General features: G+C 29.6%; 1 protein-coding gene across 1 annotated transcript in view; it reads right to left on the minus strand.

The window, feature by feature from the left end:
- Positions 1-2,657: 2,657 nt before the first annotated feature.
- Positions 2,658-14,235, minus strand: part of LOC129981263 (uncharacterized) — a 35,176-nt gene continuing 23,598 nt past the window's right edge. Inside the window, exon 3 of the mRNA XM_056092033.1 lies at positions 2,658-5,790. Coding sequence (XP_055948008.1) covers positions 4,270-5,790 — 1,521 coding nt within the window. The 3' untranslated portion in view covers positions 2,658-4,269. The remainder of the gene's footprint in view (positions 5,791-14,235) is intronic.

Genomic DNA, 14,235 nt, shown 5'->3' on the forward strand with positions numbered 1-14,235 from the left:
AACTGTGTAATTTAGTGTCATTGAAGTTTTTTTCAATACTTTTTATACAGAAATTCAAAGATATAATTATTTTTGAACGTTTTTCAAAAAAATTCACTTAAAAGTTCACATCGCATACGCTTAGATAAAAATTAACCGAAAATTCCAAGCAAAGAAAGAACTAGTTCGTGGATGTTAGTTAGCTAATCTCTAATAAAAGGAAGATTGAATAAGGTTTATTTATGGTTTATTTGACATACTGTGGCCACTCGTGATACTATAAGTATAAGGTAACTTTTAAAACTATAGAAAAAAGCACTGGAGTTTTGTAAAACTAAAATTCTCTCCTTTCTCAAAATGTTTCTCCTAAATTTCGAATAATTTAGAAATTAACTAAATGAAAACTGATAATTAATTAAAGCAATCTGATAATACTGCTGAAATTAAGTTTTAATAAAGATATTTAAAAAGCAATCACTCATTTTTAATTGATTTTAATTAAAACTTTAAAATTAAAAATTATTATTAAAATTATTATTCTTACTTCTTACTTTTATTATATAAATTTCCAAAGCAGCGACTTAACAATTAAAAATTCATGGACAAAAAATAAATGCAAATGCATAAAAAAATGTTTTTGTACTTATTTATATGTAATTCTTAATTATTTCTCATTCCCAAATTCATTTTTAAATTTTGGACATATGAAATATTTTTCTGAGCTGAAAAAGTTAAATCGCTCTTTCTGAAATTTGTAAGATTGTTTTTTTTTATTATTATTATTTTAACATAACCGTTTCCCCTCAAGCTGAATGCATAGTGGGAAAAAAATTCTATGTATCTCTCCAAACACAGAATGAAACCCAGAGCTTTTCCAACCTCTGCTAAGAGAAAGAAGTACATATTTTTCTTCCCTCTCTTTGAAGTTCGAAGGGTGAAAAAGAAAATTATGCTGAACTGGTGAAGATTCTCAATATTATTTTCAAAATTCAGTTAACTTATTATTAAGCTTACACGTTGAACAAAACAGAGTGATGCTGCAACTGTCGACTTATACAAAACTCTGTCCCTGCTAACATATTTTTAAAAAAATCTTCCACAATTACACTACTTCACTAAAGAAATAGATTTTGTTTTGCGAATTTTTTTTTAAACAATTGATGATCCACTAATTATTAATCAGTAAACCACATTCTTTCAGAGCTCTAGATTTTTTCCGTTTCTAGTTATTGATCACAAGATATTGTGATCCCATTTCAAAAATCCTGAAAGTTAGCGTGGGTTTGCAATCCATCCTAATTTATAATAATTTCAAATATTAGTGTATCATGCTTGAAGATGAATATACTTTTAAATTGTTTAATTTAGAAAATAAAAAGTGGAAATTTTCGAATTTCTTGAAAATTGATTTATACTACTTTAAACCGAGTCATAATAATCTTAATATGATGTTCAGAAATATTTTTCGACCAGAAGACAATGTCGATAATTTTCATAAAAAATTAAGCTAATTAATTAAGCATTAAGTTGGTCAAATGCAATTCCACTCTCTGTCACAATATCACCCATATAATTCACGTCTAGAAGTTGTATCTGTTCTTAAACGGCAAAATTTCGTTTAGATTTTAATTAATTAAAATTCTAATAAAACATTCAAAAAATAGTTAAGAGTGCACATTCCTGACCTCCAAGGTATATATTTGCGAAATTTGGTAGCTGTAGGTCAAACGGTTTGGCCTGTAGAGCGTCAACACACACACACTGAGCTTTATTTTAAGTATAGATATAGATATAGATATAGATAAAACGGTTTTTAGAGTAAGTATGTTTATAAGCCATACAGGTGAAATTATATATTTTTTAAGTCACTTTCCAAATAACGGCACTGCAGACAGCCATACCGGTTTCCTAAACTCAAGAAACGTTTAAAAAATGAAGTAGTTTGTCTCAAATGAATTTCATATGCATCTTGGAAATATTTTGGAAATAATATTTTTGTTTAGAAAATAGATTGATTAAACAGACATAGTTCTGCAACTGGGAATCGATTTCAAAGTACACAACTTAAGATATTTCACAAAATTCGTCATATTTTTAAAATTAATTATTGCATACTTTTAAAATGAATTTAAATTATCTAATGAGTTATAAATTGAAGTTGTCTCACTTTAAATTCCTGCATTTTTTTACACTTTATTTTATAAAGATTTTTCATGAATTTGACTGAATCGTAGCATTAAGATAACAAATTGTAACAACTCATATATTTTCTCTCAATTAAGAAAGCATTAAAATTTATACACATCGAAAGGGAAATATTTGATACTGTTATCAAATATAGGTTAATTAAAAATCTCGCAATCCATTTTGAAATTAATTGTATCTTTCTTTCCAGCATGATATCTAATTCAATTTAGAAAAAAATTTAATTTCGTTATGTTGGAAAACAAACACAAATTTTTATGTCAATTTAGCTAAATTTTTCTCAGTTCTTGACATTATGTTCTGCAGTGATCAAATGAATACTTATCATTTTTTTTATGATTAACTGTTGTATTGTGCTTAAAACATGATAACAAAAAGTGAAACATTAAAAAAACAGCAAAAATATAAACAAATTTAATTAATTATAAGACACAAAAAAATGCTACAATAACATTTCAAGAAATTCACACAAATTATATACAGTTTCACAAAATTTAAATTTTTTTTAACATCAATATTTGAACAAATATGGGCACTCAAAGCAAAACTAGTAAAAAGGATATAACAGCTTAAACTTATGCTTCAGTGTAAGCATTTTCGTAAAATAAATTATAAGTACTTGAATCTATCGTCTAAGTCTTCATTAAAAAATTGGAAAATATTTCTATTCCTACTTAAAGTTGAATCTAAATTTAATTTCGTTATGTTGAAAAATAAACAAAAATTTTTATGTCAATTTAGCTAAAAGTTAGTTTTTAATTTTTTTTTCTCATTTATTTTTATTCTCCAGATTGGTAGACCAATCATAGCCTTTATTAGAGCTAATCAAGGAGAATCCTGCAAATACTTTCTATAGGTTCGGCATTGCATTCAACAATTAAATAAATTAAATGGGTAAGGGAACTATGGAGGGAAAATTCAATAACATTTTCTAACATTCAATCTCTAACAATTTAGAGAACCACATCAACAAACTTTTTTTATTGCCACTTGATTTGGAACATCACTTAAAAGTACTTTTGAAAATCTTCAAAATGAGTGTTTCAAGAAAAGAAAGTGTGTTTCTTTAAAAGAATGTTCCTAAATAAGTCTAAGGCTTTTGCCTAGCATACCATTTTTTATACAAACTGTGCAACTGCCAGAAAAACCGAAACCATTCACAAATATTCAGTAAATAATATAAGCAATTATTTCGTTAGTAATAATGAGATTTTCTTGCTATAGGTTCTTTTAGATGTCATCCAATTAATTTATATTTGAAAAATAAGTTATTTTTGATTACATTCTATAAATAGATAAAATTTGTAGAATTATTCGCCTTATGTATTTACAATTGAAACAATATTTAGAAAGTTGAATCTAGGCACGTCCTAAGCAAATACTTGTTTTTAAAAACAAAGATGTTGTGGTTTTATATAAAAATACTGTATTTAATATTTAGTATGATGTCTAATGCAATTTTAAATTATATAATAAACAGGAAACTTCAATTTCAGTGTAATTTTAAGTGATGTTAACAAAAATCTCGGCGGAAAATGAATGGCATTTTTCAGCAGGAAGAGGAAATCTGCAATAATAATTTAATAAATGCTGTCATAATTAATCAAAAAGAATTAATTCTCTCATTCGCAAACAGTTTAACATTTATCTGACAACATTTCGCTCACGTTTTTTTTCCATATGAATAATAAAATATGCTATAAAATAAACATCTAAAATATTTTGACTGGCTCGAGACTTAGGTTTGATAAAACATTAGAGATCAAACCACCCTATTAAACTGTCACCTTGATATTAAACTTTCTATAACTCACATATTCCTAACAGAGATGCATCTAATTCAACTCATTATTCTTTACGTAGAGGGGCGATGCTTAACACTTCCTCTAGACTTCAACCTTAATGTCTACATAATATACCCAAAAGATTAAAAGTGATTTTAATAATATTCAGACACGAAAGAAATAGCTCTTATTAGGTAAAATATGAGTTCAGAAAGTTGATTTTCGTTGCGGATGAAAACAGTTTTCAAGGTATCACAGTGAAAGGTAGTAGTAACTTGCTCAACAATTGTTATCATTATCTTTAATAAGAATGGTAGTCGTGGTGGTTTTCCTTTTTATTCTCAATCGTTATACCAATGGTAACTTTCTTGTTGTTCAGAGGATTCAGAGAGGGTAACAATTTCTTGACAACATCGAAAGGATTTAAGCTAACAGGTATGTTCAATCCGTGTCCACCTCCTCCTTCTCCTCCGTGATGCGATGGAGATTTAGCTTTTAACCTTATAGTAATGCCAGGTTTGGAGGGCTCATGGTAAGTGTCATGATGATGGTGGTGAGAAGGAGCAGGATAACTAACAGATCCAGCTCTTGAAGGAGCTTTCGCTGATGAGGAGTATCCTGATGAGGATGAATAGCTAGGTTTGTGGGAGTGATACTCACTGGAAGTTGATGGAGAGCTGTAAGAAGGTTTTGGAGCACCTTGTGGTTTCGTATAAGTTGCGTAACGATATCCTGGTTTGTCAGAAGAGCTGTAAGTTGATTTGGGGTAGTGGGAAACTGAATTGGATGGGGTACTGCTATATGAAACAGGTGGGGGATGCGGAGGGTAGGGACCATGTTGATGATATGATTCTGGTTTCTTGCTCTGTTTGTCATCCCAATCAGTGTGGACTGGCGTTGCTCTCCAAGGTTCTCCAGAACTTCGCTTAGGGGCATAATTGCCGGGAGGAGCAGGATAGTGATTGCTAGGTGGACCAGAATATTGGTTGTGAGCTGGAGCAGGATATTGATGGCGACCTTGAGAAGAATATTGGTCATATGCTGGAGGAGAAGGTGGTGGTGGCTGTCCATAATTGTACCCAGACTGATACTGGTGAGCGGAGTTTTGGACAGCCTGGTAGCTCTTGGCATCATAGGAGCCTTGTGGAGGTGGTTGCGCTGGTCCTGGTGCCTGCCCATAGCTTCTTTGTGGCTGATGGTTATCTGCAGGGTAATATTCATTGGGTCTGTATTGTCTCTCAGTGCGATCATTGTCATACTGTGAGTGTTTATGCGGTTCGTACGAATGAGTATTAGGAGTGGGAGGATGCTGATGGTTGGGTGCATATCCTTGTTCAGGGTAATCTGGTCTAGGATTTTCAGCATAGGTTGCTGGTGGAATCGAATCTGACCCTACCATAGAAATATTTGAAATACTTCGTTTAGTATATCCGGATAGTTTTTCCAAATCTTCCTTTTTCAATCCTAATTTTGTAAAGATAGGATTATTGGCATCCACTACCGATATCTGATACTGGCCGACTACAGCTTTACTCAGGGTCGAATTAGAATCGTCTACGTTTGTTGTTTCAGTTAGCACCTCCTTATCATCTTGGGGTTTGTAATGAGAACCGGGAGTAACCACTTGTTTTTTCGGAAAGTTGGACCTTTCATAGTAGCGGGATCCATCTGATTTATAGTAATAGTAATATTTATTACGGGATGTCTTGGGTTTGTTGTAATGATTCTTTTCAGGTTCGCTTGAAGTTCCGAGATCGAAATCGAAGAATTCACTCAGATCATCAATATCAGGGTAATCGCTGCGAGATTCCATACTTCCATCCTGCAAAACAGAATGGTAAAGAATGAATTATATGCTCTCTACTTAAAGTACTCTATTTAAAGAGTACTCTATTAAAACTCTATTTAAAGTAATTACATTTTTGGATTAGTTAACGCTCAAAAGAGTAATGTAATCATAAATAATAATTAAACGGATCACACATAAAAAAAGTGCTACGCTTTTACTTATGATGTATTACCATGTTAGAAAATATTGCTACGAATATAAAATAATTTGTAAGAAAGCATACTTAGTTGTGTATGAGAGATTTCCAAACTGTTAGCATAAGAATAACAAAGACTGAATAATAAATATGAAAACAAACTTTTTCAAACAAACTCTTTTATCAGTATATTAAAGAGGAAAAATAATTCAATAATCAAAAATCTGAGGCTAAAATAAAAATCGTAAAATTTTGAGGTGCAAATCGAATAGGTCTCGAGAAATTCGAATCATAATTATATTTATAAGGTATTTTAATCTTATGAATGTTTGGTGTGATTCTTTCTTATGATATTCCTTCTGGCTTGCTGAGTTTCTCCTGTTATTCTTAACATCTCACATCACTTTGGCATTGTAACGCCATACAAACTATTGTGCTAAATTAACATGCTTTCTTTAAACTTATATACGTATTTTAAACAGTTATATTAAATTGCATTGTAAAGAAAATTACTTTTTATTTATATTCTAGATAAATAGTTTAGGTAATATTCTAGATAATAGATACTGAGAATAAATATTCGAATTTGTACATAAGTTATATATTTAATACTCTAGTCGGCATTAGCAATATTCCTGTTCTTAGAAAAAAAATTGTTAGCTCTTATCTCTTTTTAATATTCTATAATTTCCATTTTAATAAAAAAAATCTATAAAAATGGTGGATATTATTTATTTAAAAACACATTAAAAGATGTGATTCTGACCTTTTTAAATGCTAACCTGAGTTAGTTGAAATTTTTATAAGATTTATATTGAGCTCCAATGCCTGCCTAATAATTTCTTTCATATAGATGTTCTCCAATCTCAATTAAAAAAAGCACCATTTTTTACTTATTACCAGATTAATATATCAGCGTTTGAAATATTTTTATTTTTCTTCTTATTTATTTATTATTATTATTTTTGTTTTAATATATTTCATTATTCAAGGTTGCAAATGTTATGGAATCTAAACATTCCCCAAACTGATGGTGAGATGGCGTCATCTCAGTAAAAGCAAGTTTTAACTAAATTAATACTCTAATTGATTGTTAAAAGTTATAATGTCATTAAACTTTTCTGCTGTCATCAGAAGCCAATAACTAAATAAAATTTCATATCTCTGGTTCAAGATGAAGTAAATGAAAAATTTTATGTAAATTACCATAATTACAAATATGAAACAACGAAGATAATTAAAAACTTTTAATCGCAAAAACGTGAGGCACATAAAATCAAGTAAAAGGGTTTAATAAATTATTTTTTAATGAGAAGTTACTAGTCGGCCATTTTTAAAAAAATAATATAAAAGACAAACGAAATGATCCAAAAACATTTTCATGCTACGATGCTTCGGACTAGAACTCCAAAACTTCCTTATTTATTGATTCCTCTTGCAAGATAAACATTGGATTCTAAAATTGAGCTAATGTATTTAAAAAAAAAGTAGGCATAACGTATTTAAAAAATATCGAATGATCCTGAATGGATTCCATTTTTCATCCAATCAGAATTTAACCAACAGCTAATCAGTGTTTAAATGTTATCTCATCTAGTAACCACAAAAGCATTTATGGTCGCTAGCATCTTACGATAAAACCCAAAATATTTTTTGAAAAATCATTTTATTCCTTTTCAGCTAGCTGCAAAATTTAAAGAAATAGAAAGAATAATTTTTATGAATCGTGAATTGTTGGCTTTATATATTAAAACAAAATTGCTATAATTTTATTTACCAAATAAAATATTACAAAAACTAATAAATTTATAATTAAACTAATTATGATGTAGAGTGGTGGTAAAATCTACTAAAACTAAAGAACTACTCGCGAAGTAGAAAATGTTTAAATCGCCAGCTACTGGATTTTGACAGAAGTGGGAAATACCAATAGCTCGCACGAACTCAGAAAATGATGCAAAAATATTCTTGTGTTAAAATTTTAGTGGAGAGGAAAATAATTAATTTTAATACAGCAAATAGATTGAATCTAGTATACAGTCTAGTTCAAGGGAAAAGAAAAGAAGCAGTGGGCAGGGAGCTTTACTGTTGCTCAGACAAACACATTATATATATCTCTCCAGTTTTAAAGTCATAAGCTACGTTAGTTGAATATGGAATAATTGCTGTTTTAAACACATAAATTGTTCAGAAATATTCTCGAAATGTACCTCGAATGTATCAAATGTTTTGATTTATTGCCTTTTTGAATTGGACTATCGATAGTGTAAGATTTTTGTTTCGAATTATAAGTTTTGGCAGATTCCTTTCCATTTGAAAATATTAAATTTAGAAAATACGGATACTCCTAGTTCTTGAGAGTCAGATCAAACATTTGTAGTCATAGTTTGTGATTTAAATGCTCATATACTCATGAACATCTAATCCAAAATGACAATATTTCAAAGATCATGAAACATTAAATAAGTGCCTTATGAATATTTGATGAATTAAATAATATATTTTTTTAAATATTTGTGTATCACGCAAAATATACCTGCGCGTGTATTGTTAAAGATTTTAATTCTTCGTTATTTCCTTAAGTGTTCCGCTTGAAATTCGCACCAAAAATTGTTTAAGACGTGAAACAATTCTTTAGGGGGGGGGGATGCTTTAACAACAAATACAATCATTGGATCAAATTGTTTCTATTTAAGTCATAATGCCATTATACGTGCTGAAAGATGGTGCTCATTGTGCATTTTAACAAAAAGAGTGCCGATGATTCCGCAAGCAATAACAATGTGGTCAAAATTTTACATCCGGCATGCAAGAAACAAGATTCGTTTCTTTCGATTACGTTTATGAGCGACGACGCGTGCGGCTGACAGCAGATATTTCGGGACTTCCTTGAAGAAGCGGGTAATTGCAGAATGGGAAGAATGAGGAACTTAACGAAACAGGTGGGATTTGCTCATTCCACAATATATTCCGAGTTTTAATAATTAAAAAAATGGTGAGTTTAAAGTAACATGTTTCTTTTCTGTTTTTTGTTCGACAAAAGTATTACAAAATTGGCAAAAGATTGAAATAATTTTTACTATTCCATTTTCTAACAGAAAATTTGCTTTTATTAATAGTTTATTAATTCCTTTCTTCTTGAATTTCCCTTCATCTATAATCCAACCTAGTCCTTGGTGTTACCAGATTTGTTAAAAATAAACTTGTCAAATAAAAGTAGCTGAGTTCTATCTCAAAGCTATTTTTGATATTTAATGAGATCCTTACTTAATAAAAGATACGAAGTTATGAAGAATTTCATAATTTGTTCTAAACGCTGTTGCTTTTTCTTGTATTATGGTTTGATGTATAAAAATTTATACGATCACAATACTAGTCTAAAGTTTTGATTTTCTACTACAGTGCAAAGAATAATTAATTCAATAAGTGAGAAAAACTCTTCTGAGATATTAAGTAAATAACGAAATATATTCAGTAGTTTATACAAAATTCCTGAATGATTCTATTTAAATGTATTCGTCATAAATGGGGATATTTGCTGATCTGATAATAATTTGATAAAATAAATTTTGGTAAAATTTTCTAATGGAATTTCTTTAAATACCTTAAAAAAATTTTTAAACAATGTTCATTCTTTAAAAACTCAAACGTTTACTTTAAATGGATGTTCTTAGACGAAAAAATTACAATTTCAAATTAATTATTTAAAAAGACACTGGAGATGAGAAAAGATTTATTTAATTTCGGTGTTCCGTTATTATCTTACAATTTATTATTTTCAGAATTAAAGTATTCAATTTCTTTCCAAAATGATAATAATATTAAAATTGTTTAGATTGTCTTTAATTTGAGTGATTTTTGAAGTTATAATGAAAGAGAAGAATAAAGTTTCTGACATAAAGGAGATACATTCCAATTAACTTTTTTAGTAGAAAGATGCAAAATTTTTTTTAGAAAATAAAAATGAATGTGAAATGAAAAAAGAAAAAAAAACTTCCACTTAGATTATAATTTTAAATTTTAGATTAAATTCTTGAAAAAAATCGAATGCATGGATTTTTTTTTAAATTTGTAACTATCTACACCGCTTTTCATATGTTTTTGCGAGCAGAATATGTCACATGAAACAAAAATAAATAAGTTATCTCGAATAATTTTTCATCTATTAGAAGCATCTTTGATTTTGAAATAGAATTATTCCACCATTTAAAAAACACATACTGACTGCATTTATATATATAGCCAAAATTATTACTTTTATTGTCCTTGGTGTCTCTTATGTCGCAGTTCCCTTTTAAGCGAGTATCTCTCTCTCTTTTCCTGCTTTGTTCCATTTTATTACCAAAATTGTACTAAGATGGAATGGGAGATTGTTCTTCTGCTAATTCAAGCATCTTTCCTATACTCAATAAACATAAGAGAGATATTGAATCGATCATATTGTCCTATTCTTCACTGACAAGCCTAAATTATGCTGTCCAGACATTAATGAAGAATTTTTGCATTATTCGATCACCATCTCTAGTGAACATGATTCGAGCGAAAAATAATTTTGAAAAGGTGATGATCTTTTCTTCGAAAAGGCAAATAACATTTGCTGAGAGCATCTGCTTTTCCTCCTTTCGCATCTTTGCATTTCCTCCACGCAATCAGGTTACAGAAAACTAACTGACATTTAAATCTAAATGACATGTAATAGCCATTATGCTATTACATGCATTCTAACGGTCATTTCACTTCGTCATTATGAAGGATTTTAAAAAAATCGGTTAGATTTTATTTCGTATTCAGAGTTCATTCATCTGTAACCATTCTGTCAATCTAGTTCTGAAAAGGAAACATCTTTTCTTTGTCACATTGGTGCAAGATTACTTTGTATGCAACCTGAAAGAAAAATTCAAAATCCAATTTTTTCCTTGTCAGCCTAAACGTGAAATGGGAGTTTTTTGTTTAAAAAATATTTAAAGTAGAAGATAGTTAATTGGTGGTCTGCGCTAAGTTAGCCAGCTTCCGACATAAGTGCAAAAGAAAAAAAAAAAAAAGAAAGAAAAGAAGATGAAATAAAGATTGCGAAAGTAGAGCACACAGGAGTATAAAATAGGAAATTACTAAACCCTAATTTTCTAGTCTGTATATTTAAATTGCTTGTTCAAAAGATTAAAAATACATAAAATTTTAAAGAAAAATAATCATGAAATGTGTCAAAAAAGCTTTAATTTTCTTGAAATGTTTAAAATTCAAATATATAACTCATATTATTGTAGCTTCTTTCCTAGTCAATCTTGAAGAAATAGTCTTTTACGTTATCGCAAGAATTAGCATAAACATTAATTTTATGTTCATATGTTGACCAGGAAAATGAAATTTTGTTTGTCTTCGTCATTTCGCCGGGAGAAATTCTTGAATAATTAATGCATTTAGTAACAAATGTAAATAAAGTTTAAACTCATTTTATTGAAACAGCACAGTATTCCAGGTTCGTGGTAAATTTGGTAAACAGGTAAAAATTATTTTAATTACAGCCTTGATAGTCTTGATTATTAGTATCCACATAAGAGAAATAAAGGTTAACTGTAAAACAATGGAGTATTTAAACATGAATTTAAAAAAATTAAACTATTTGAAAAAATGCTGCTTTCATTATTCTTTTTCTCTTATTCCCAGAAGAACAAGTTATAGTAATTGCATTTTTTATTGTTGCTTTCCGATTCCGAATAAAATATCTTGGACGAAAGATACTATTAGAATTTTCCTAGATAATGTTGCCTCACAAGTTGCTTCAAATATATATATTTGAAATGCTAATTAGCAATATTTATTCATAAAGCTGGAAAGCTAATCTAAAATTCCGTATCGTTAATAGTTAATAGTAATTAGAAGAATTCGGAAGTTACATTAAAAGAAAAGTACTTTGACATTTTTATAAATTCGAAAAGCGGGGGGAAATTGAACTTTAATTCATCTCCAGAACCTTTTATTTTTTAAATTTCTTTTCATTTGTTAATCATTCGGCAGTATATTAAAAACTGGGAAGGTAGTTTTCTACAGAATATTAATTTTAAAAAATATAAATATTTTGTTAAATTATTTACGATTTCTTTCACGTTATTTCACTTCTGAATAAGCCTTAAGTAAAATAATAACTAAACACATTCCTTTCATGAAGAGCTATTAATTTGAAAGAAATCAAAGACTAAAAATGTCGATTTAAATAGTCCGTTCATTAGAATTATATTAGTGTCGTAGATTATAATATACAAATAATAAACTAGATAAATAATACCATAATAAAAAGCAGTAAAACTCATATAACGCTATTAAACAAACATGCGTTATAAATTCATAGTGTTGTAAGTCTGGCCGTAAGGAAAAATATGAATTATATTAAGTCCGTGTTCAATCTAGTTTATCAAATATTATTCATGTGATTTGTTTGTATTATAAAGATATATTTGATTTTGCTAATTAATAAAAAAAAGTATTTTCTGAAATGTTCATGACTTGATTGTCACAAATTATGCCTGCGTAGAAATTTAATGAGGAATTTGGTTTTGGAAATTAAACGAGATAACTGGATGTATAGAAATATTAAAATTAAAGAACATTATTATATATTAATATTAAAGAACAAAAAAAACCTTCATTTTAGTTTTTAAGAAGTTTTATTTTAGTTTTGGAGGAAAAGAGTAAATGACCAGCGGGAGTGAAAACCTGAAACTTTGTCGCATACTCTACAATAAAGGTAGTATCCCGGAGAAGAGTCACGAAATACGAACCTCTAGTGTGAATGTAGCATTTTTATTGAATTGATGAAGTGATTCTTGGCGAATTTTTTTGGCGATTGAACCCTGGCATGTGGTTAATAGTATCCGAAAGCCGAATTTCTGTTTTAGATGCTTTTTTTCCCCAATCGATTGAAACAAAAATTTGATACACACATGTAATTACAAAATTTATAAGTCATTGTGTTTTTAGTCATTTTAAAGTCATTGTGTTTTTGAGTTATCGAGTTTATATGTTTCTCAAATTGCAAACAGACAGAAATTCAATCTCTTGTTAGATTTGACCCAAAAACTGACAAATGTTTATATTATCGATGTTAAATCTGTCCTCATTTTGTTATTATTGCGTTAACTTATATTCAAGCCGCCGGGCAGATTGATTTCTTCAGTAATGAATTTGCTCATTGACAGAATTGACAGAAATCTACAAATTCGATGTAAAAACCGTATACTATATTTCACCCATCTTGCTCAAAGCGCTTTTGGATTATTTTTTTTCACAGACAGGTATAATGCCAGAAATGTGGTGTCCGTGTCGAATTCGATCTAAAGCACAGAGATTCGTCAAAATCTCGAGTTCGAATTTTTTGACAATTACAATACTTTCTCTATACTTCGTATATAAAAAAAGTAAGAAAGAATAGTTTTTATTAAATTTTGCAAATTATAGCGCAATTTTGTGCCCCCTGGATATTTTCCTGCCCCTTATGCCTCTGTCTGATATTGTGTGGAAATCGGGAGTTGACTTACGTGCTATCAGTTATCTGACCTGGATTCGAGATTGTAAGGGCCATTCCAAAATAGCCCTAGGGAGTCTGAAGAATGGAGAATAAATTTACTAAAGAAAGCCATCATGTTATAAGTCTGCTCATCGACTCTAATTTTTAAGACCCATTAGGAAATGTAGTAGTCATTTAAAGATTTTATAAAATTTCCAAAAAAAATACTAAAAGTTTAACTAGTATTCATTAAATTTTCAGGTATTGTTTTTTCAACCATGTCGCATAAAAAAAAGAAGCAATCAGAGATTCGAAAGTATTAAAGTAAAAACAAAAATATAAATCCACATTTCGGGCGCTGGCGATAATATGAGAGTCATTAAAAGATCCGTAACGAACCAATTACAACATTAAGACAATTGAACGCCGTTTTTCTATTTATAGCTCATACCTGTCTCGGTGGAAAGCTCTTTTTAATTGGGTGCTTTGAAGAGGTTCGGACACCACTTTTCCATTTCCTGCAATGCAATCGAGACTTTCCTTCTGAAACGCACGAAAATGGAACTTGGGGTTTGACCTTGCGGCCCAAAGTAAAGTGGAAAATGAATCGTCTTTCCTCTCAAATCGTTTTCCATTGCAGGCCCCCAAGCTGGTCACAGACCTACTTTTTCAAAAACTCGTCCACGCTGTTCGGGGAGTTGAAAGGTAGATGCTTTTTCTGTGCAGTTGAGGTTATTAACCGAAATAAACACACAAAAACAGTTATTTTTATTGACTTTTC

This window comes from Argiope bruennichi, chromosome 8, assembly GCF_947563725.1.
Source record: "Argiope bruennichi chromosome 8, qqArgBrue1.1, whole genome shotgun sequence".
NCBI classification, from domain to species: domain Eukaryota; kingdom Metazoa; phylum Arthropoda; class Arachnida; order Araneae; family Araneidae; genus Argiope; species Argiope bruennichi.